Source organism: Lycorma delicatula, chromosome 1 (assembly GCF_047948215.1).
Source record: "Lycorma delicatula isolate Av1 chromosome 1, ASM4794821v1, whole genome shotgun sequence".
In the NCBI taxonomy this organism is placed as follows: Eukaryota; Metazoa; Arthropoda; class Insecta; order Hemiptera; family Fulgoridae; genus Lycorma; species Lycorma delicatula.
In genome coordinates, this window is record NC_134455.1 from 31,183,623 (window position 1) to 31,207,651 (window position 24,029).

Below are 24,029 nucleotides of genomic sequence, written 5' to 3' on the forward strand. Positions count from 1 at the left end.
CGAGGAGTAGAATATTGCCACGTTTACGGCATGTTAGAGGTGGTCTCTGCTTTGGGAGATGGTTTTGAGAAGTTGGCCTCCAGGCCCGCGGAGGTCAAAGTAGTGCAGATTCCAACGCCTGCTCCAAGACAACAGAAGCGTTACGCTGACGATGTCAAAGGCAAGTGTGAGGCTAGTCAAGCCTCGAAGCAGCTCGAGGTTATTTTCGTGAACAAGACTGAGGGGTCTACCAAAACTAGTAGGCAACTCAAGGATTTCCAGGTCGCTCATTGTAGAGACCGGAAAAAGCTCAAAATTAGGGAAATTAAAGAAACCAGCAAGGGTCTGATAGTGGTTGCAAATGACAAGGAAACAGTCCAAGACATCTCGGAGTCTCCTGAGGTAATGAAGCACGAGGTTAAGGTCGACTCGAAACGAAAGTGTAGGCCCCGGGTGATTGTCTACGACGTTGACCGACGGCTATCCGATGAGGAGGTTCTGCCTCTCATTAGGGAGCAGAATACCGAACTGGATGAGGCCGGTTTCAGGAAAGAGTGTAGGCTACTCATCAAGACTGGTAAGCGTGATGCCCAGCGGTATCACAGCGTTGGCGCTGGTCTCTTTAAGAAGTTTATGTCCGAGGGTAGACTGTGTGTCGATTTAACGTCCTGTAAGGTTAAGGAGTACGTGACTGTACAGAAGTGCTTCAAGTACTGTCGTTTTGGCCACAGAGCCAAAGTCTGTAAGTATGCGTCGGTCTGCGCTCATTGTGGCGAGGAAGGTCACAAGCGCGACAACTGTCCGCAGAAAGCCAAGGCTTTATCATGCGTCAACTGTAAAAGGTTCCGCAAAGAGTGCAAGCATTCGGTCAACAGTAAGAACTGTGGATGTTATTTACGTGCGGTAGAATTGTACTTCAATTCCTTGGTTAGTTAATATCCTTCTTTGAAGCTTGGTGTTTGTACGCAGAGTTGGATAAATTGGTTTTGTGAGTCTCGGGGTTGTTTTTCGCAACGCCCATCACAAGTTGGGTGATCTACCAGGTTATTTGTCGTTGTTCTGTGTTATCATGATCTATCTCCTCTCCGATCTGGAGGGCTGTAGGTTTTATCTTATGCGATGCCAAATCGCTTCTTTGACAGCAGTTAGGTGACGACTGTAGGCATTTCTACCTGGCTTAGACAATGTTAGCAGAGTTGCTTCCGTATCGAACTCGAGTGGATCTGTCCTTTATCTTCCTTAGTCTCACTCTTTGACTGAGTGTCGTACCTGATAGAGTTTTAGTCTTCCCTGCGGTTTTTACCGCTCAGTATTTCTACTTTGGCTAGCTTACTGCTCCCCTAACCTGCGCTGGCGTCTGTGGGTACTTTATCCTGTTACGATCTCGAGTGGCTAGGGCTCCGCTCAGGAGTTGAACTGGTCAGAGGTAGGCGTGCTTGGCACCGTGACTCGGTTAGATTTTCTAAGTTTCAATGGAGGTCGTGCTCAGGGGAGTTCGCTCTCCCGGGCGTGATTGTTTAACTTTAGCTTGGCGATTGGTCGAATTGGAGTGCACATTTATTATGAGGCTAATTGCAATCAACCTAGTGTAAATCTGAGCGGTCCTCAAAGTTGGAGCTGAAGTGGTAGATTAGAGGTTATACTCAGCCCCCGAACGGACCAGACCTGAGGTTCTCTGCGACTTTGTTCTTTCATGCTGGTTGCACTCCAATTTAACGGTATGCCGTCGTGGCAATTTAGGAAGAATTGGCTGTGTTTGAATGCTGTCGTGGCATAACTTGTTGCACTCGTTTGTACTGAGGGTACTTACGATTTTAGGGCTAGGTTGTAGTGATAGGCGCGGGGTCTTCAATTTTCCGCGTGTAGGCTTGTAGCTTAGTTCCTGAGGGCTACGTGGTAGTGTTATGTGTCTCATGTCTTCTTTGAAGGCAAAACTTGACTAGGGCGGAAATTACTGACGTTGATGTCTCTCGGGACATCTGCATCGGTGGCATCTCACGAGGCCGGACTGAGCACTGTGAATGTGATCAGTTTGGGGGCAAAAAGATGACCTCCGATTTAGCCACTCTTGGCAAGGAATGCAGGCGGTGGTTTAGCGACCAGACACGCTACTCAGACGGCAGTTAGAAGATCGAGCGCAGACGGCTTTGTCGACCACCGAAGGCTGGATGGACATGCAAAATTTAAGAATTTTTGCGCCTAAGACTAAATGCATGCTTCTCAAGGGTGCAGACAAGTTATCGTACAGTCGTAACCCCTACATTAAGTATAAAGACTGCGTATCAGCCGAGTTAGAGTACATAAGTGCCTAGGTATTTTGTTTGATGTTAAGTTGCTTTTTAGCAACCACATTAAGCAAGTAGCGGCGGATGCCGTCTCAGTAATGAACAAATTTATGAGGATTGCTCGGAAAGACTATGGGTTGTCGGGCCGTCAAATGTACATGGTGTACCGAGGTGTCTTTGAAAGCATGACTACTTAGGTGGCGCCTGTTTGGGCGTACAGTTTGGATATGAACGGATAGAGCTCTTCTTCAAAATTTAAGGAGTGCCCAGCACAGAGCCTTAATTGTGTGCACTGGTGTTTTTAAAACAACCTCCTACGAGGCTACCAACGTATTGGGAAAGGCCATGTCAATCGATTTAATGGTGGAAGTTCGGGCAGCCCTATGGAAATTGTGAAAATGTTGGGTAGCCCAGGTATTCGGGATGCGGTTTCGAGCCGGTCAGTACCTTTTGTGCTTAATAGCCGTTTGTGTCACAGACATTTGGACTTATGCTTTAGGGCGACCGAGTGGTGTGGTGGCGGGGAAATGCCAAGCAAACCAATAGTCTAGAAGGGTGGTAGGGAGGATAATGACCCCACCGGGTACAGGCCGTTGTGCCTGTTAAGTTGTATAGCAATGTTGTTTGAATACAGATGATGGCGGAACGGCTGAGCTTCAAGCTTCAACGTTGAGGGACTACGTGAATACCAATTCGGTTTCCGCAACTGCCATACTGCAATGCAGGCTGTTGAGAGAGTAATGCAGGTGGTTGATGAGGCAGCTAATTAATCCGGGCTATCCAGGTGGTAGTGTTGCTGTAAGTAACGAATTGCGTTTAAGTCGCTACCGCTTGGGTGGGCTATCCAGGAACTAAAAAGGAGGAAGATCAGCCCGTATTTGTACGGGCTTGTGCAGGATTACTTTAATGGTAAGGCAGTGGTAGGCAGTGCAGAAGGGGTTCTGATTGAGATCAGAATGGAAGCAGAAGTGCCGCAAGAGTCGGTCATTGGCCCGCTCTTGTGGTGTATCGCTTATGATGGGCTGCTGCGGTTAGGTTTTCCAGACTGGGTGTCGCCACCAACTAGTTTTGCGGATGATCTCTCCCTGGTCATTACGGCTAACTGAGGAGAAGGTTATGGCCTGGGGGAACGAGGCGGTGAAGATGGTTCACGATTGGTTATGGGAGCGACAGCTCTATCTAGCGTTGGAAAAAACGCAATTGGTATTAATGACTGGAAGACGATGGCTCCGGAGGATTCGTTTGTCAGTAGGAGACACGGAGATTGTACCTGCGCCCAGGACTAAATACCTGGGATTAACGCTCTTTTCTGCCGCATGTAGTAGACGTGGTGAAGAAGGGCGGTAAGACTGTGGGGGCGATTAACAGGTTTTTGGGTAGGATAGTCGGGCCTAGCGCAGCGAAGAGGAAATTATTAGCATCGGTGGCTAGGTCCGTCGTCTTGTACGCCGTTCCAGCCTAGAGGAGTGCGTTAGATAATTTTTGGTTAACTAGCATTTCTTCCACCACCACCCTATTCGGTCGCCCTAGAGCATAGACCAAATGTCAGTCCCAAGAAATGGCTACTGTGCCTCTAAAAACGGTTATGCGACCCAATTCCTAAAAGCTCCAAGTGAGCTACCTATCAGCGTGAGCGGATTAAGCAGGGTGCTATTCACCACCCGCTTACGTGTCCCAGCCGCTCACTTGTCAATACTAAAAATAGATCAGGGAGGCGTACCCCTTGTTACTAATAAAATAAGAACAGTTATACAAAACAAAAAAGACAGCAATTTTGGCTGTCACGCCTCGGTCGCTGAATGCCAGCTAGTACCTGTCCACCATTCAAAGCGCTTGGAGCTTATATCTGGCTGGTGGCCAGCCATTATCTCAGGAAAGAATTCCCACAGCGGCGGTATAGGAATCAGTATAACCAAAATTAAACGTAACTCTAGCGATGATGGTTGAACATTGCAACCTCATCGAGAAACTCCCACACGGTCCGACAATGCGGTTCTCATCACATTGACTCGCCGTTTGCGAGAAGCCAAGTTTCCCTCTGACCTCTAAGTTCCAGGGTGGCTCGGTCTCTGCCCTCCCCCCCCTAAGTGCAGGGCAGTGGAACATCATATTCTCATTCGACTGGACTTCCCCACAGACACACAACACATCAGCTACTAGGCGGAACCGAAACAGATATTGCTTCAAATCCACATGTTTTGTGAGCACCTGGGCACCTACTGCCCTTAAAAATGAACTCGAGGCATACCATCCCCCCAAATCCTGTAGAAACCTCTACAAGGATCTTCCCTTAGTCGTAGTGTGCCATTCAAGCTGCCATGCATCCATCGCGAGGCTCCATAGCGTCTTCCGCAGACAGGAGATGGGCAACTATACGAAATTTAGCTCCGGTGCATTGTGAACGCCGTTCCGCTCCGGTTCTGGCTCGAAACCACATCAATGCCTTGGCTACCCGACCTCTTCCTAATTTCCACATGGCTGCCCAAACTTTCACCACTAAATCGATTGGGAGAGCCTTTCTCAATACGGTAGTAGCCTAGTAGGAAGATGTTTTTAAAACGCCAGTGCATACTATTTCTGCGCTAGGCACTCCTTAAATTTTGAAGCAGTGCTCTATTTCTATCCAACCTATGCGCCCAAATTGGCGCCGCGTATGCGATCATACTCTCTAAGACGCCTTGGTACACCAAGTACATTTGATGGCCCGTTAGCCCGTAATCTTTTTGAGCAATCCTTCTAACTTTGTGAATCACTGAGACAGCATCCGCCGCAATTTGCTTAATGTGATTACTAAAAAGCAACTTCTAATCAAACAAAACACCTAGGTACTTATGAACCCTTACTCGGCTGATTATACAGCCTTTATACTTAATGTGAGGGTTACGACTGTATGATAATTTTTCTGCGTCCTTGAGAAGCATAAACTTCGTCTTGGGCACAGAAATTTTTAAATTTTGCATGTCCATCCAGCCTTCGGCGATTGACAAAGCCGCCTGCGCTCTACTTTCCAGTTGCGGTCGAGAACTAAAAGGAGACAGTCGTCGGCGAAAACATGGGCCATGACCTCTTCTGGGAATGTAAATCCCAGAAATCCGTCAAAAACCAGATTCCACAGCAGAGGACCGAGAACGGAACTCTGCGGGCTTCCCCTGGTGACGGGCTTTTCCGCAACTAGGTGCGTATCTTTAAACAGTGCCGAGCGATTAGACAAGTAGTCACGTACTACGGCCTGCAGGGCTTCGGGAACATTGCGGCGTTCCAATTCATAGAGGACAGAACTCCAACACAAGGAAGGAAATGCTGCCTCTATGTCAATAAAAATTGCCAAAATTTTGCAGTCGGCGCTTTCCACCTCGACAAGAGCATTTAAGATGCAATCCTCGGTTTCAACCCCTTTCATGAAGCCATATTGGCCTCTAATTAGAAAACAGTTCATATCGAAGTTTTTTCCAGAGCCATTCCACAACCAGCCTTTCTAGCAACTTGCCGCGAACCGGCAAGAGGCTGATGGGTCGATAATTACTGAGCTCACCAGGATCCTTTCCAGATTTTAAGAGCACCCTCACCAAAGCCACCTTCCAGCAAGCCGGAAAGCAACCTTAGGTACCCCGAGAACAATCTGCCAAGCGGCACTCTTATGACAGGCAGCAGATGGTAAAATACATCCGGGTCAAGTCGGTTAATCCCCTGTGCCTTCTTCAATGCCATTCGAGAAACCACTTGGTCTATATCTTCGGGCTCCACGGTCCGAAAGCCAGGGAATGTTGTTTAACTCGCCATAACGCCGATTTCCGCTTCACCCTCCGAAGCATCTGGAAACAGAGTATCCAGGAACGCCTGGTAAGTCGCCACAGATGTTAATGTGTGGTCTTGACCACCAAACCCGCACCGAACACTGGACAACACGTGTAATGGCTTCGGTTTGTAACAAGTGTTTGCGAGCTGCCAGGGATTGCATTTCAACTCGCTCATGCAGTCCTGTCAGAACTTGAGTGTGGGTTCCTTGATGGCGTGAACGTATTCATTACGGGCACGCCGGTAGATCCGAAGACGCTCAGCGCGCACGTTGTTATCGATAGTCCCCGTTAGGAGGCAGCGCTGGTACCTTATTCTCGTGGACCTAACTCTTGCGCGCAGCACGCTAAGGTCAGAGGACCACCATTTCTTACCGGGCCTCCATCTGCGTTCCACAGACGCCCCCTCGGAAGAAGGGTCATGACGGCTCCAGACACGCTAAGATCAGCGGACTGGATTCTTATGATGGGTCCATTTACCTAGGCCGCCGTAGAACCGCATCATAGCCAGTCTTGATGGCCCGGCCGATTTGCTCCGCTATCAATTCCACCTCCTCCCTACACTCCAATCCCTGTAAGGCAGCATCGCATACACGCATCAGTCTGTATCAATCCTTAGGTTATAACGACCCGAATTTGGTGCTCTTCGACCGCCGATACTCCTCGATACTCCATCCAATCTGGAAGTATCCCGATACTAGTACGACATCGAGCGTACCCCTCGTGATCCGCTCGACGGTGAATCGCTCATCAGACCACTGGGGCATCCAGAACACTCCCAAAGTGTCAGAGCCCACCACGGCCGCAGAGAGCGGCCGTTCCCCACGAGAAGAGCACCCTATCCGCGAACGTGTACGGCTCCTGGACCAAGAGGAGCTCAAGGTTGTACTCCTCAAGCAGCCTCACTCGTGGCCCCTGGGGAATGGTGCAGGTTTAATTGCCACAGGCGCAGGCGTTCGAATTGGTGGAAACCGTTCTCGAGGGCTCGTACGACTTGCACGGCCTAACCACGACCCGGTGTCCAGCACTGCTGCTTTTCACCAAGGCACAGGCTGCGCACTTGGCAGGCGACGATCTGGCAGGGCAATTGGTCGCCCTGTTTCCCGAAGCTGCACAGTAGCCACAGATCTCCGTCTGCGCTCGTCATTGGAGAGCGGTGTGCCCAAAGCCCTGACACTTGTAGCATCGGGCTACCTAGATATGGTCGACTACCCTACAGGCAGTCCACCCAAAAAAACAGCCTTCCACCGGCCACTAAGACCTGCCGGATCTTAGGCGAGGTCTCGAGAACCCAGTGACTCTTCGGGGATTCTTTCCTCCCCAGCTGCCGAACCACCTTGGCTTCCCTAAGGAAGTCCTCGACCGCCATATTCAACACTGGATTTTGGCTGTGAATCGCTTTGAGGATTTCGGGCTACTCCCCCTTGTTGCCCTTGGCATGTCGTAGATCAATATCTGCGGCCTCCGCTCGGCCAGCAGCTGAGCCTTCAGCCCGTTCTTGGCAAGAACTTCAGCCTCCAGCAGTTGTTTAGCCTGCCGCTCATTTAATACCTCCAGGACTACTCCATGATCCCTGGTTTTAGTGACCCGGGAGACTTGGACTTTTCCTTCCTGGGGTCCAGGATCTTCTTTAGGGTTAGCTCCGTCATAGCTGATGAAGCGCCCTGATCAGGCTTTATCGGAACCACCTTTACGGTGGCTCGCTTAATTTTAATTGCCGGCGCCGTGTCTGGCGGCGGGGCACCTAACCGCTTAGGCGGAGGCGCGGCCGACACGGTGGCGAAGGTGACAGGCTTTTTTACCTTACCAGGAACCGGGGCTTGAAGCCCCGGTTCCCTCCACAACCTGGTCGACCCTGCCGGGCAGTCGACTAACGACTGAGTCCAGCGCAAGGTTCGCTCCCTGGAGGCTTTCGCACTTAAGTACCAGTCTTGAGACCAGCAACGCACATTCGCTCAGGTACGAGTCCATCAATTGGCATAACTCTAGAGCGACCCTATATTCCTTTTAGAGAAGATCTTGGACCATTCGGCCCGCATCTCCTCAATCCGTCCCAAACTTCCAGCCCCAGAGGTCACCTGCTTCTCAACAGGCTTCCTCTCAGGAACCTTAAGCCCATGACCGGACTTAGCGCTACCGCTTTCCACCAGGTCCTTGGCCAATCCGACCAAGTCCTCCAAACAAATTCCTCCGGGTTTCTCCATCGCTGGACGAGCTATTTGTAATACACCAGCTGTGTCGCCAGGTACTACAACCACAGCTTGAATGAAACTAACATCTGACACAAGACCAGGCGAGCGTCCAACTAAATCTTCCTCGAACGGACCGTCTGTTGCGCAGCCCACTCGAGGAGTCAAAAGCTAAAAGCTGTTGGGACCACCGGCTAGGTCGGAGCGAAAATCGCTTCTCAAACTTGCCAGAGGATTGAACAAATTCAGGCCTCACCAGCTACAAAAAGGATACACCGACAGAACAAAGGAAACGTCCTTAATTAGCTGACAGCAGCACTGCAGCACTACTGCAACACACTACGTTACCGCTTTGTAAAAAATTCCGCAGCAGCACAGGTTGACTGACAGCCGCTGATCGTTGTCAGCCTCGACGACGTGAACGTAGGCACGCTGTACTTGCAGAATCAGATTATCGCTACCGGTAGCAAAACACAAGTTTTACCGCACGGGGCCAGAGGCCGAGAAGCGATAGATAAGAAGTGCATAGATCGTGCGTTAGATATGAAGATTGTGAAAAGGAGATTGCTCTCTTTGCAGAGGCCGTTGGCAATTGGGGTGGCGCGGTCATACCGAACAGTTTCGATGGAAGCAATTTTAGTAATAGCGGCCATGCCATTTTAGATCTGATATTGGAGAAGGTAGTGGAAAGATCGGGGAGTGTCCCAAAAGGTCAAGCTAAGCGAGATACGCTGATGAAGTGGCAGCACCGTTGGGAAAGGGCGCCGGTAGGGAGCTGGGCGAGAAGGCTGATCCCACAAATCAAACCATGCCTGGGCAGAAGGTATGCCGAGTTAACCTATGAGATGACGCAGTTCCTGTCCGGTCATAGCTGCTTCAACAAGTATCCGTGGGACAGAAAGAAGAGGAGGTCGGATGGTTGCCTCTACTGCGGAAAGAGTGATACAGTGGAGCATATGTTCCACTGTGTCAGATGGGTGACAGAGAGGAGAGAGGTGGATCATGTTATTGGTGTGATCAGCCCAGATAGTGTGGTGGAAAGGATGTTGTTCAATCGGCGTTTTTGGGACGCTATTAGTAATATGGTCATCCTTATAATGAGAGCTAATACTAGGGAGGAGGTGGAAGATGAGAAGGACGATAGGGGCGACGTCGAAGACCGAGATTTGGAGTTTCTAGATTAGGGGTTGGGTGGATAGCCCCTTTCAGGAGGCGTGAAATGCCGAGGTGTCTCAAGGCCGATTAGTAAAGGGGATTTGTTAGGGAGTTAAAATGAAAAGATAGAGTCCCGGGTGGAGGGTTCTCTAGGGTCTACTTAGAGGCAAGGCATAAAGGAAGACCAGAGTCCCTAGCGGATGGCCCTCTAGGGGGACTTCCGCTTATAGGCAAGGCGTTAGAAAAGAAATATACAGACATTTTTAAAAAAACTCTTTTTTGGACTCCGAGAACCCAAAACGGATATTTCCATATATGCAGATCATAATCATAAATTTTTCACAAGGTAGTTAAATGTTTTCTTTTCTTTACTGAATTCAAGCTAAACTAGAAACGATCCGATTTTACTGATATAAATCCGAGCAATTGCCAAAAGCAATATTGGTAATTAGGCCACGTTTCGAATTATTTTTAATAGTTCTTAAAAATTATTGGTTATTTAGAAGAACTTAACAAAAATTATAAACTTAAATTTAAAACTATTTTATTTTGAAAGATCCAAAAGAATCCCTAGTGGCATAACGCTTGCAAGCAAAGAAAGATCACAAAAATTTGAAGAATAACAAATTTTAAGTTATATGCTTTTAAAGCCAGATCCGCACTTATGTAAAGCCCAGCTATAATATATATATATTTTTACCACATATATGCATAATTTAATATCGACGGACGGACACGGATGACCACGCAGTTCTCCCACCATAGCGGCGCTGCAGCCCCACCACTCTCAGGCTCCAATAAAAGAGCGTGCCCGAGAGTGAATTTTCAAAGAACGAAGAGGTCTTCGGAAGAAGAAGAGGGAGAAGATGAAGATGAAGAAGAAGGAAGACCAGCCACTCGTCTCAACATCACGGACTGGAGTCCGGAACAGAGCCCAGCAGAGATGCGTCCTGAAGGGCAGCCATACCAGAAGTGGATGAAGAGCTTCTACACAACCTCTCCTTTTCAAAACTTACAGTAAGATAAAATAACCCAGCAATTGCGACTCCTCCGGAAAAGGGGACGCATTGCTCCCTCCTTACAGGTAGTGCCCCGTTGTGGCGTATTCCTGCTAGCCTATTAAAAAGTTAGCACCGAAAGGACTTCAGTGGACGGTCTGAAGGGGAATTACGTCGGGAGGACAGGCTTTATAAGCCTAGCCTTCCGCGGTCGGCCCATGAAATGGGTTCGATAACGCTGGTTGAACAACGGATTGGAATGCAATTAAATCCGTCTTAAATTCACTAAAATTACACAAAACTTGAAAAATTAGACCCGCTATTTAAAATTAACCCTTTTTAAAAAAAACAAAAAACAAGCCCGATTAGAATGATCCAGCAGCAAGGGACTCTGTCCAGGTTCTGCGATGGAGTAGGGAGTAATAAACTCTGCCAACTTTGCATTCCATTCCATTCCGAATTTTCAATTCATCGTCGACCATCACCTGAGGAAGAAAAAGAACGGCCCTTTTCAGGTCCACCACAAGGTTATGAATACTAGCTGTCGAAGCCACTTGACGACAACAGCCCTTCTCAAGGCTACCGTAAGGTTAGTAATTAGAATGAGCTGTCGAAGCCAATCGACGACGAAAACGGCCCTTTTCCGGGCTACCATAAGGTTAGTAAGTGCCACGTGTCGTCGAAGCCATTCGTCAACAATATATGTTAATAAAAATTAATAAGCATATCATATATTATACAATTTTTATGTTTTTATTGAAATTTTTCAAACTAAGGGTTCATTTTATTTTTTTTGCCCTTTTTTGCAATATTGCACATTATATTAATTAGTTAACTTAGAATAGTTCGTAAATTTATATATATTTTTAACATTCTTATTACTGGATAAATAATAATCTTTAGATCTCCATTTAAATAATCTCTCTTTTATCATATCAGAAAAGTCATCACTTCATTACAAATTAATTACTGGTAGATTAATAAGATTCTAAAAAAGCTTATTTTTTATTGTAAAAGTCCTCCAGTTTTATTAAAGTAGAATTGTATGGACTCAGATTACACTGATAAACATAATTTTTGTTACCTAACATGTGATACATGAATTTAATCTTTTTTTTTGTGCTGAAAACTAATATCAACTCAGAATCTTTCTATCTCCCACCAGTTTTGAAAAATTTTACATTTTAGTTAAAGGATTTTTTAATTTTTCAACGTATAGTCAGCATTTTAAACTCCTATATTGTATTTTGTTAGCTCATTTTATTTTTTGTTTAACTTTGTTAACTGAATTTGTAAGCTATAAATAAACAGTAGACAAAGAATTTAATCATATCGTAGTCACATATTATGACATCATATCTAATACTTAAGAGTGAGCCTTCACGGACAAGATTAATCATGTCTGTGCAGCTAGCTGAAAATACAGCTGTGTTGTCTGTATTATTCAGTGTAAAATTGGTGATCAGGAAAAGACGTGAGCTCCTCATACAGTACGCACTAATTGTTCTGTGTATTTTAGAGGATGGCTGATGGAAGCTTACACGGGAGGCTTTACCATTTGGTGTACCAGTGGTTTGGCGTGAACCAAAGGATCATGTAACTGATAGTTACTTTTGTTAAACAAGTGTGTCTGGAATTTCTAAAAAATCTAAACATACTGTAAAATATCCTTCATTGCAATCTGAAATCAGACCTGTACCTCACAGTGAAATGATTCCATTTCCTGAGACACCTGTGAATGTGTTTCGAAATCAGCGATGAAGAATCAGGCAGTATTGAAGAAGACAATGATGATTTTGATTTTAAGTTATCTTCCAATAAGCCACGTCTTATATCATAAGATGAATTAAATGAATTGGTTAGGGATTTAAATTTATCAAAAAATCAAGCTGAACTGTTAGGATCAAGACTGCAAGGTTGGAATATACTTCAAAAAAATGCAAAAATTTCGGGCTTTCGAAGCCGACAAAAAGAACTATCTCAGTACTTTATTGAAGAAAATAATTTGATTTATTGCATAAATATTGATGAGATTATGTTGCACTTAGGACAAGTTCATAAACCTGAGAACTGACGCCTTTTCGTAGATTCGTCCAAGTATAGTTTAAAAGGGATTTTACTACACAACAGTAACAAATATCCTTCGATACAAATCGCTTATGGTATTAATTTGAAAGAGACATACGATGTGCTGAAAGACGTTCTTGAAAAAATAGGTTACAAAAAAGCATAGTTGGAAGATATGTGGTTATTTGAAAGTTATACCTATTTTGTTAAGCACGCAGTTAGGCTATACTAAGTACATGTGTTTTCTTTGCGAATGGGGCAGCCGAGCTAGGGATAAAAATTATGTTATCAAAGAGTGGAAGAAACGAGACAACTTAACTTCAAACGGGAAAAATATTATTCATGAGCCCTTAGTTGAACCCAGAAAAATATTTTTACTCCCTCTTCATATCAAGCTAGGACTAATGAAAACGTTTGTAAAAGCAATGAAGAAGGATAGTCCCTAATTTTTGTACATCAGGCAGAAATTTCCGAATGTAAGTGAAGGAAAAATTAAAGAAGGAATATTTGTTGGTCCTCAAATAAAAGAGTTGGTCAAAGATGATGTATTTATTCAATGTTAAATTATGTAGAAAGTGCATCTTGGGTTTCATGTAAAAATGTTTGCAAGAACTTTCTCGGCAAATAAAAATCCGATAATTACCACGATATTGTTAATCAACTTCTTACTTCATAAAGAGCTATGGTATGTAATATGTCTTTCAAAATACATTTCCTCCTTTCACATCTGGATTTTTTCGTCTACGAGAACAACCTCGTAGACGTAAGTGACGAACACGGTGAACGTTTCCAGGAAGTTATCTCGGTGCTGGAAAGCCACTATAAAGCGAAATCGTATACTAAAATGCTAGCCGATTACTGTTGGACATTAATTCGGAATGTGCCTAAGGCTTTTTATAAAGGAAAAGCATCAGTAAAATCATTCATTCACAGGTATGGCATACAAAATTATAAATTTTGCAGATTTTAATTATATTTTCCCTTAATTTTTTTGAAGCGAAATTTTTAAACTAAGGGTGATAGATAAATTGTATTTACAGATCTGTAATGTACGCAAAAAAAGCAATTCAAGAAATGGTATCACACTTAGAGAAACATTAAAAAGCATTTTTTTGTCTATCAGTGTTATTAGGGAAGGTTTCTTATTTGTATATTGTAGTTGCTACTTTAATCTATATATTTTAGTTTTAAAGTTTAAAATGCATTACATATTTATAAGGTCAAACTTTACTAATTGATTGGTTTCTCTTCTTTTATGTATTTATTAAATATATAAAATAAAAGAATTCATATGTTTTGTTTCCATGGCTGGAACTTCTGCTTTGAAAAATAAATAAATGTCTAAGTTTTTAGAGTCTAAGTTATTTTTAGAGTTCATTAATCATTACTCTTTTTTCCATTCAAAGAATCAAAATTAAAAAAATAAAATTAATCTGAGAAATTAATTAAAAGAAAATGATAACTATTAAAGATACTAACTTTTGTAGAATTACTTCTCCAGAAGAAAAATTTAAATGTTATTACTTAATTATAGTTCTACAAAAATATAACTTTTTATTAGTTACTTTATGAAGACATAGATATTGTACATTGGTTGTCTAAAGACTATTAAACTAAAGGAATCTTTGCATTTTTTCCTCAGAGTGTGGAGTAGTTAATCAGGAGATCAGAATAGTTGGTGGACGTCCCACCGGTGTCAACAGATATCCTTGGGTAGCAAGACTTGTTTATGATGGACAATTCCATTGTGGTGCTTCACTAGTCAGTCCAGATTATGTGCTTACTGCAGCTCACTGTGTACGCAGGTATTCTATATTACAATTATCTATTAATATCATAGATATATCTGATGTAATAATTAGAAATTTAACCATGGATTAAATATATTAATCCAGGTGGATATAGGTGAATATGTACTCTCAGGCGGGGAAATAGGAGGGATTTTTACTGTTTGTTCCCAGATGATCAGTCTGTCACATCTGATGAGGACAAGTTACAAAGGACAGTTTGTTCCTTATATGAGACTAGGTATAATTATAATTTAAATATTTCTGTAGAGAAAACCAAAGTAATCGCCTTTAAAGGAGCAGAAACTATTATTAGATTTAAGATAGTGCTACAACACCGAATCCTGGAGCAGGTTTTGGCTTTACGTTTAGGTATTAATATTTCATACAATGGGAGGTGGATGTGCACCAAAAGATTGAGAATTTCAGTAGAATGAATGGCACCATCAGGCGGTTTCTAAGGAATAAAGTGAGGAGAGATACACTTTTGAAGTTAATTGTCTATTAGTTGATCTATTTGGGAGCGAAACATGGACTCTGATTAGCCCACTTAGGGAAAGACTTCAGAATGCAGAAATGAGATTTTTGAGATCATTGGCAGGGTACAGACAATGTAATATCGATATCCAGGAAAAAACTTAGACTAGAAATTAAAAAACAAAATTACGACCACCAAACCCGCACAGAACACTAGACAGCACATGCAATGATTTCGGCTTGTAACATGTCTTTGCGAGCTGCCAGGGATTGCGCTGCAACTCGCGCATGGAGTCTTGCTTCAAAACTTGAGTTTGGCTTCGTAATATTCATTACGGGCGCTCCGGTAGATCCACAGACGCTCAGCGCGCACGTCGTCGACTATAGTCCCCGTTAGTGGGTGACGCAAGTATCTATTCCTCGTGGACCAAACCCTTGCGCGCAGCACGCTAAGTTCAGAGGAACACCACTTATTTCCAGGCCTCCGCCTGCGTTTAACAGACGGCCCCCCGGAAGCAGCGGTCATGACGGCTCCAGGCACGTTCAGTTCAGCGGACTGGCTTCCTATTGAGGATCTGTCCATTGATCGAGGCCGCCGTAAAACCATATCACAGCCAGTCTTGATGGCCCGGCCGAATTATTCAGCCGTCAATTCCACCTCCTTCATGTGCTCCATGCGCCACTCTAATCCCTGCAAGGCAGCTTCGCATTCACGCCTCAACCTGTACTGATCCAGGCTCCTTAGGTTATAGTGACCCGAATCAGGATCTCTTAGACCGCACGCTAGGGATACGTTGGAAAAATAGGAGGTATGTCTACGTTTAAAAGCTGTAGTAACCGCCGGGTACGTACACCCATAGGTGCAGTATAACGTAGATAATCTTCGTATCTTTGTAAATTAGGATTCGCAAGAACTGCGGTAAAAGACGGGTCATTTGGATGCCCTTTAAGACGAGCGAAGTAAGATTCTAGAAGTTGTTCACGTCTATCCCAAAGTGATGGTTCACCACACTCAACAAGTATGGTAGTAACAGGGCTTGATCTAAAAGCATCTGCAGCAAAACAAAGAAAATCATGATGTACAATAGCTAACATCTTCAGTGCGGTATTACGCGCTGAAGAGTAGGCGATATAACCATCTAAGCGGTAACGAACAAAGGAATAATAAAATCGCAACATACACGACTTATCGGCTCCCCAGTTGGTGTTGCTAAGAACTCACAGCATGTCAACCAGTTTGCCACATTTGCTTTTAATTGTTTGATGTGACTGACCTACGTAAGACGGCTGTCAAAAAGCAAACCTAAAACTTGATATCAAGAGAGATAGCAATTTGCTCTTGATTCAGAAAGATTTGTGGTATAAAAGTATTCCGCAAGCGAAAAGACTACACATTTTGTTTTCTCAGGTGAAAAGCCGGTAACTTTGGACTAAGCTTCAAGACGAGATATTGTGTTCTGTAGTAGTCTTTCTGCTGTGGCTGTTGAACGAGACGTAATACATACGGCAAAATAATCAATAAATAACGAACATGAAACAGGTGGTTGCACACATTCAATAATACTGTTGATGACTACAGCAAAAAAGGTAGCACTTAATATACTTTCTTGTGGTACTTCATTCTCCAGTGACGCTTGATGCTACCCGATAAAGAATCTCAAACACGAACACGGAGAGTTAGGTCATTAGGGAAACACCTGATAAATGCAAGCGTACAGTCCTTGACAACCCATTCTTTAATAGTGTTAAGAATACCACGTCGACAGGCTGTATCGTAAGCTTTCTTGATATTAAAGTAGATAGCGACGAGGAGCGGACGGAATAGGAAAGCGTTTTGAATAGCTGCTTCCAGTGACACTAAGTGTCAATGGAAGAACGTCCTTGGAGGAAACCGCATTGTTCTAGACATAGATGACCATGTCTCTGCAAGTGCCATGTGAGTTCACCATTTTTTCCATGACTACATAAAATGCTGTCAAAGAGATAGAGCGGTAGCTTGAAGGTAGCTTGAACCCTTTACCGGGTTTAAGTACTGGTATTACAATGGCTCCTGAATAAATCAAAGGGAAAACTTGTAAGGAGAACAGACTATTATAAACACACAATAGGTGTTTGTAGTGCCGAATTAGAAATGTGTGAGAGCATACTAAGAGGAGTGTTGTCAGGTCCACGGGAGGTGACACGCGAGTTTTTAAGTGCGTATGACAACTTCTTGAATGAAAATGGGGCGTTTAATTCACCGACCGAATCACCGGCGTTTAACGATAGTACTTCCATCTGTAATTTATACCTCTGGAAATCGGTACTGTATGATGAGCTAACCAAACGAAAACAATCAGCCATCTACGTGGTCTTTTATACACTACACCGTCGACACCAAAAGCTATAGTAATTGACCTGTAGTCACTGCCGTGACGGTCGTCACAAGCAGACCAGTTAAGACGAGGGAGTAAATTTGGTGACCATAAGGATAGGTCGATATTTGACAGTGTACCAGAAGATGAAGACATAAATGTGTATGATCCATCATTCAGAAGACACAGTTCCAAGTTTTGTCTGACTCACATCATATTTCCTCGAGCGGAGCAGAAAGATGATTATTGAAGTCTCCTTCTGTTAAAGACGGCGATGGAATTTCCATGAGGAGATTTGATACTTCTAGAGCATTGAACATACAGTTCAATAGAGATACAAATTGCAGATATGCAATTTAAAGGGAGTTGAGACTTTTACAGCAACAGCAGGAATGATGGTAACTAGTTTTAGCCTTGTAGCCGACACCTCATTCCGCATGAAAATAGCAACACCACCATTCTCTCTACTGTCTAAAAGACAGTCGTATCTCTCACATGTATAGCCTCTGTGTGTTACCGCAACTTGCTGTAATAGATGGGTTTCTTGGAAGCACATTATTGATGGTTCATGTGCGCACATCAACACTCTAATATCTTCAATGCGAGACCGTAGACCTCTAACGGTCCATTGAATAATGCTCATAAAAACAGTTAGATACAAAAATACAGATATATGAAAAATTTATTTATAGGTGATTCGGCTTTACTTTTTCGAAATTTTGTTTTAAAAATCTTCGATACCCTGAGGTCGAGCGGTTCCTCTACCATATTATCCTCAGTAGACGAAGTGTTGGAGGGGGAAATTTAGAAAATCGGGATGTTTCAGACATCCCAGAGAAGGTGGTTGTGTAGGCTTCCTTAACAGGGAGCTTATTAGGTGGTTTACCACCAGCTGTATTTACTCTTGTCCGCAAAGATAGAACTTTAGGGACAGGAACTTTCTGGGGGATCTCACTAGTGTTAACTTCACTAGCTGCAACTACCGACTTCTTATTCATCATCGTTAATTCAGAGATAGTTGCAGTAAGTGAAGCAACGTCATTAGATAACATCTGAACTAGCTTTTTCAGTTCACTTCAAGATCCGTACTGTTGGTTGCCTCCATTTATAGGACCCCTTATTGATGTTGTAGTACCAAAAGAGACATCCGGTTTAAAGAGGTTACGAGAGTTAATTGTCTTTTTGTATTTGTTAGGGCGGCTGGAAAAGAAAGCTTTTACTCGGTACAGATTTTTAGGATTGCCTTCTCTTCTTCTGGGCAATCACAAGATCGAGCTGAATGCGTACCTTCTTTATCATTATTATCTCCTTTGGCACATCGAGCGCAGATTATAGTTTTTGTAAAAGAAGTTGTGGTATGGCCATACCTTTGGCATTGGAAACATCGTCGTGGGTTGGGGATGAAAGGTCGCACCCGAACCGACAGGTAACCCACTTTAATGTTCTATGGTGGTACCGGAAAATTAAAAGTTAATATAAGGGAAAGTGTTTCACTCCGTTCTGTCGTTTCTTTATTCGTTTCACCTCCATAACTTCCTGGTTACTAAGTTCGAGTTTTGAAGCTATTTCAGTTATATCCATGTCAAGAAGGTCGCGGCAAAAATTACTCCACGGCTTGTATTTAACGTCTTGTGGCATACCGCACTTTTGTTTATGCCGCTTGTATTACTGAGACGTAACAGAGAGCTACTCTGCTCATCATTTAACGTTTCTATTAAAATCGTTCCGTCTCCTAATTTTTTTTATGTTCTTCGGAGAACCATATGAACCGGTTTCACCTTTGTTAATAAGAAAAGGCGAGACCTTTTGAAGGGATCCACCTTCCTGATTATTCCAAAGAACAACAAAACGAATGTTTTTATATTTTATATTTGATATGTTGGAATTAGTCTTTTCTGCAGGATTATTATCCTCGTCAAACAAAACTCACCGAGGCCTTTTTACAAGTGGTGTTTTTTCGGATTGACCACCAACCATCATGGAGTTTACTTAGTACTCGCTAGTTTACTTGTCGGCTAGGTAAGGACGTTTTCTTTGTGTATCGGTGTCCCCAATCTGTAGTTGGAGAGGCCAATAAACTTTCTGGATCCTCTGGCTCTGTTTAGGAAGCGATTTCACTCCGACCTTGCCGGTGGTCTGACTTAGGAGCTTTTAGCTTTTTTGACGTTTCGAGCGGGGTTATGTGAGAACAGGAGGCCTTGCTCAGAAAAGAAACTGTTGAACTCACCATGCTCACCTTGCCTTGAGTTAGGTGTTAGTTTCTTTCAGGCTGTGGACGTAGTGCCTGGCATCCCAGTCAGTGCTACTTGCTTAAGCTGCGGTGGAGCAATCCGAGGGAGATTGCTTGGAGGACTTGGTTGGTTTTGCCAAGGACTTGGTGGTCGTTGACCCCTTCTAGCCGAGAAGGTCAATCGGCAGATCTCCGCAGAAGCCCCGGTCCACCGAAAAGGAGATCTTGGAGGTTTCCACAGGGAAGGTGATGTACTCTCATGAAGCGGATTGCACAAAAAATCCAAACATTCGTGACAGTGGCCAAAACCACTGTCACGAATTGTGCGGCGAAGGCTGCGACCGGAACCGCACAAGGAATGCGCGGCAAGGAGGGGCAAGCCAAGCGCAAAGGGCGGCTCCCCACGAAGTCAAGAAGTGGTGGATAGCGGTGTAGTGATCAGGTCTAGGCGAAAGGTCTTGGGAGGTAAGCCTGCTGAGAAGCAGGTGAACCCCGGGTCCGAAGGTTTAGGAGGGATGGAAGAGATGCGGTTGGAGTGGACCAAATTCTCCTCTAAAAAGGAGTCGAGAGTGTACTTGTAGATTCAGCAGCTTGTCGACTCCTATTTGAGTCAATGTGCGTTGTTGGTCTCGGATCTGGCATTAAAATGTGAGGAACTCCAAGGTGCCGACCTTGCCTTGGACTCAGTTGTTTCACGACTGTCCGGCAAGGTGGAAGAGGTTGAGGTTGTGAAGGGAGTCAGGGGCTTCAAGCCGGTGACGGGTGAGGCTGTGGGTGAACTGCACAAGTCTATAAAACAGGTGGAGGAGAAGGTTAAAAAGCCTGTCTCCTTCGCCGCAGCAACTGCCGCGCCTGTGCCTAATCGGATTAGTCCACCGCTGCTACTTCAGGTACCGGCAGCTAAACTCAAGCGGGATACCGTTAAGGTGGTTCTGCTAAAACCTGGTCCGGAGGCTTCTTCGTTAGCGACGGAGCTATTACTGAAGAAGGTCCTTGTCCCACGGAGAGGAAAGATCCGAGTCTCCCGGATCACTAAAACAAGTGACCAACGTGTCATCTTGGAAGTCATAGTGAGCGGCAGGTGAAACAGCTGCTGGAGGCCGACGTACTGACAAGAAACGGGCTGAAGGATCAGTTACTGCCTAAGTGGAGGTCGCAGATATTGGTATACTATATGCTAAGGGCAACAACGGAGGAGGAGCCCGAAATCCTCAGGGGCGCGCACGGAAAAAAAACCTACATTGGATATGTCCGTCGTGGATTTCCCGAAGGAAATCCACGACGGACATATCGACGGTGGTCAGGTAGCTGGGAAGGAAGGAAGCTTCAAAGAGTCACTGGGTGACCTCGCCAAAGTCCAGCAGGTCTTGGTGACCGGTGGACGCCTGTTTTTCGGGTGGAACTCATGTAGGTCGTCAACCATATAGAGGTCGTCCGATGCTACAAGGCATTGGTCACCCCTCTGTCCACTGCAGAGTGAGGTGATGTGTGGTCACTGTCACTACAGTCGGAGATGTCTGGCACTGTGCTCTTCCGTGACACAGGACAGCCAATTGCTCTGCCAAGTCTTCGCCTGCCAAGTGCGCCGCCTGTACCTTGATGAAAGGCAGCGATGCTGGACACCGGGTCGGGTAGGCAGTGCAGAGCGTATGATATTACACGGAAGAGAGTTATGTAAAACACAGCTTATGGCGACGTCTGAATTAGGGGAAACTTTCAGGACAGACTCCACCATGTTGAACGCTTGCGCCTTGGGCATTTGAATTTGCATCATGCGCGGGCAGCCACCAATGAAGCCATGAGGCTCCTTGAGGAGTACAACCCCGAAGTGCTCTTGTCCAGAAGCCGCACACGGCCGGGAGCAGGGTGGTTGGCTTCCACGGGGTGGATGTTATTCATTCTCGTGGAGAACGGCCGCTCTCCGCGATTGTGGTTGGCTCAGATTCGTTGGGTGTCTTCTGGATGTTCCATTGGTCCTATGAGCAATTCACTGTTCTGCGAATCATAAGGGGTACGCTCGATGTTGTGCCAGTGTTGGGATACTTCCAGCTTGGATGAGGTATCGGTGGCTTGCTGACGAATTTGGGTAAGATTCTGGACGGTCTCCCGGACACCAGAGTGCTGGTTGCTCTGGGCCATAATGCTAGTTCCCCCGCCTGGGTTTCACCACTCAATGATCCCAGAGACGCTGGTCTCGAACAGTTCGTGGAAGCCAAGAATCTCTACCTGATTTTAATGATCTCTACCTGACAGAAAACCGTCAACTTTCTCTTTTGAACTGGGAAAAATTTACATCAACGTCATTTTGTTGTCGGACGACTTGCATCGAAGAACAAATAGTTGGACTGTCTGGCCCGAGGCCAGTGTGAACGATCGTAGGTTTATAATCTATGAGATCGTTTATGGAGGCGGTATACGAGCTTCAGGTCTTGGTCGTTGTAACGGAAGGGGCTTGGATCAGCACAAGGTTTGGCGCGAGTGCGCAGCTGCCTAGCAGTGGTTGGAATGGCGCATGGATCACAGAGAGGAGATGGAATTGATGGGTAAACAATTCGGTCGGGCCATCAAGGGTAGCTGGGATAGGGTCCTTTGGCGGCCTTGACCAATGGACCCCTTGTTATAAACCGAATGGTTATCTGAATGGCACTAAAAAGAGACACCCGGAATTGAACTGGATATATTATTTCATCTGCTGCCAGTCAAAAGAGAGCCGCTTAGAAGGCTGTTCTAGGGTATTCTAAGCTGAGGCTGGTTTCCGATTAGTTGGAAAGTGGCTTTGGCAAGGATACTCTTAAAACCAGGAAAGAATTCTAGTGAGGTCGATAGTTATCGACCCATCAGAGTCTTGTCGGTTCCTTAAAAGGATAGTTGTCGGATCGGGGAAAGCAATGAGGTGAACTTTTTTCTAAATCGAGGCCATTATGGCTTCACAAAAGGGATTGGCACCGGGGATTGCATTGGAAATGCTCTTGCCAAGGTGTAAAGCGCCGACTGTAAATATGTTTTGGCAATATTTATTGACATAGAGGCAGCATTTCCTTGCTTGTCTTAGAGTTCTGTCCTCTATGAGGTAGAACGCCGCAATGTTTCCTTAGCCCTGCAGGCCGTGTGGTACGTGACTATTTGTCTAACCGTACAGCTCTGTTTAAAAATGCACACATAGTTGTGAAAAAATTTGTTACTAGGGGAAGCCCGCAGGGTCCGTTCTCGGTCCCCTGCTGTGGAACTTGGTATTCGACGGATTTCTAGGATTGACATTTCCAGAACGAGTCACGACCCAGGCTTTTGTCGACGATTATCTCCTTTTTGTTCGTGGTAATTCACTACCACAGCTAGAATACCGGGCGCAGGCGGCCTTGTTAACCGCAGAGGACTGGATTGACATTCAAAATTTAAAGACTTCTGTGCCTAAGACGAAGTTTATGCTTCTCAAGGGTGCAGAGAAATTATCATACAGTCGTAACCCCTATATTAAACATAAAGACTTTGTAATCAGCGGAGTTAGACTTTGTAAGTACCTAGATGTTGTTTGATGAAACGTTGCTGTTTAGCAACCACTGTAGGCTAGTAGCGGCGGACGCCGTCTCTGTGATGCACAAGCTTAGTAGGATTGCTCAGAAGGACTTGAGGTATCGGTCCGTTAACTGTACTTGGTGTATTGCGGTGTCTTCGAAAGTATGACCTCTTACGCCGCGCTCGTTTGGGCGCATAGGTTGGACCGAAATGGAGCACCTATTCAAACTTTAGGGAGTGCCCAGCACATAGCCTTAATTGTATGCAATGGTATTTTTAAAACAACCTCCTCCGAGGCTTCCACGTTATTGGGAAAGACTCTCCCAGTCAATTTAGTGGTGAAGTTTCGGGCGGTCATGTGGAGATTGCGAAATACCTCGGCAGGGAGGCCGAGGTATTTTGAATACGGTTTTGAGCCGGGCCTGTATCAGAGCGGAACGATGATCACAATGCGACGTAACTAAATCTTTAACAGTTGCTCATCTGCCGCCTGTGGAGGAGGCTAAAGAGCGTCTTACTGAAGCATGACAACAAGAGTTGTTCACCACAACTAAGGGAAAGTCCTTGTGTAGATTTATACAGAACTTGGGGGATGGTATACCTCTAGTTCATTTTTAAGGGCAACAGGAGTTTAGGTGTTCATCAACGATGTAAATTTGAATCAATATCTATGCAGGTTTCACCAGGCAACTTATAAGCTGTGCGTCTGTGGGGAGGTCCAGTCGAATGAACATATGATGTTTGATTGCCTTGCTCTTGGGGACCCAAGAATCTTGGTAGACAGTAATCTACCAAGATGATAGCTGATGCAGCACTCTTCAGATTTGGAAGTAATAAAGGTGCTTGCATTCAACTATAAGTGGTAATAGCGATCTGACAATCAGGGCTTAATGGCTGGCCTATTAACTAGTAATTCCTATGAAACAGGATAGATAACTGGTTGTACTCCAATATATGATTATACATTGATGGTTAGGCATTATAACTGCACTGGCTGCAATCAAACAAGTTACTCCTAAAATGGCATAGCCATTCTTATTTAAGTATTAGAAACAGTCCGACTGGCATACTGGGGAAAGTGAGGAGTGAAGTGTTTTCCCATTTTCTTCTTCATAAGTTTTTAACCAGTCTGTTACCATCAGCAGCATGCCAAGTCCACTGAATGGAGATGACCCAGCCCTATTTGGGGCACCTTAGTTTT

The 24,029-nt window shown here is 44.8% G+C and overlaps 1 protein-coding gene across 1 annotated transcript in view; it reads left to right on the forward strand.

Moving 5' to 3' along the window:
• LOC142334475 (trypsin-1-like) overlaps positions 1 to 24,029 on the forward strand; it is a 93,382-nt gene that overhangs the window by 45,816 nt on the left and 23,537 nt on the right. The window contains exon 3 of the mRNA XM_075382541.1: positions 14,110 to 14,272. Coding sequence (XP_075238656.1) covers positions 14,110 to 14,272 — 163 coding nt within the window. The remainder of the gene's footprint in view (positions 1 to 14,109; positions 14,273 to 24,029) is intronic.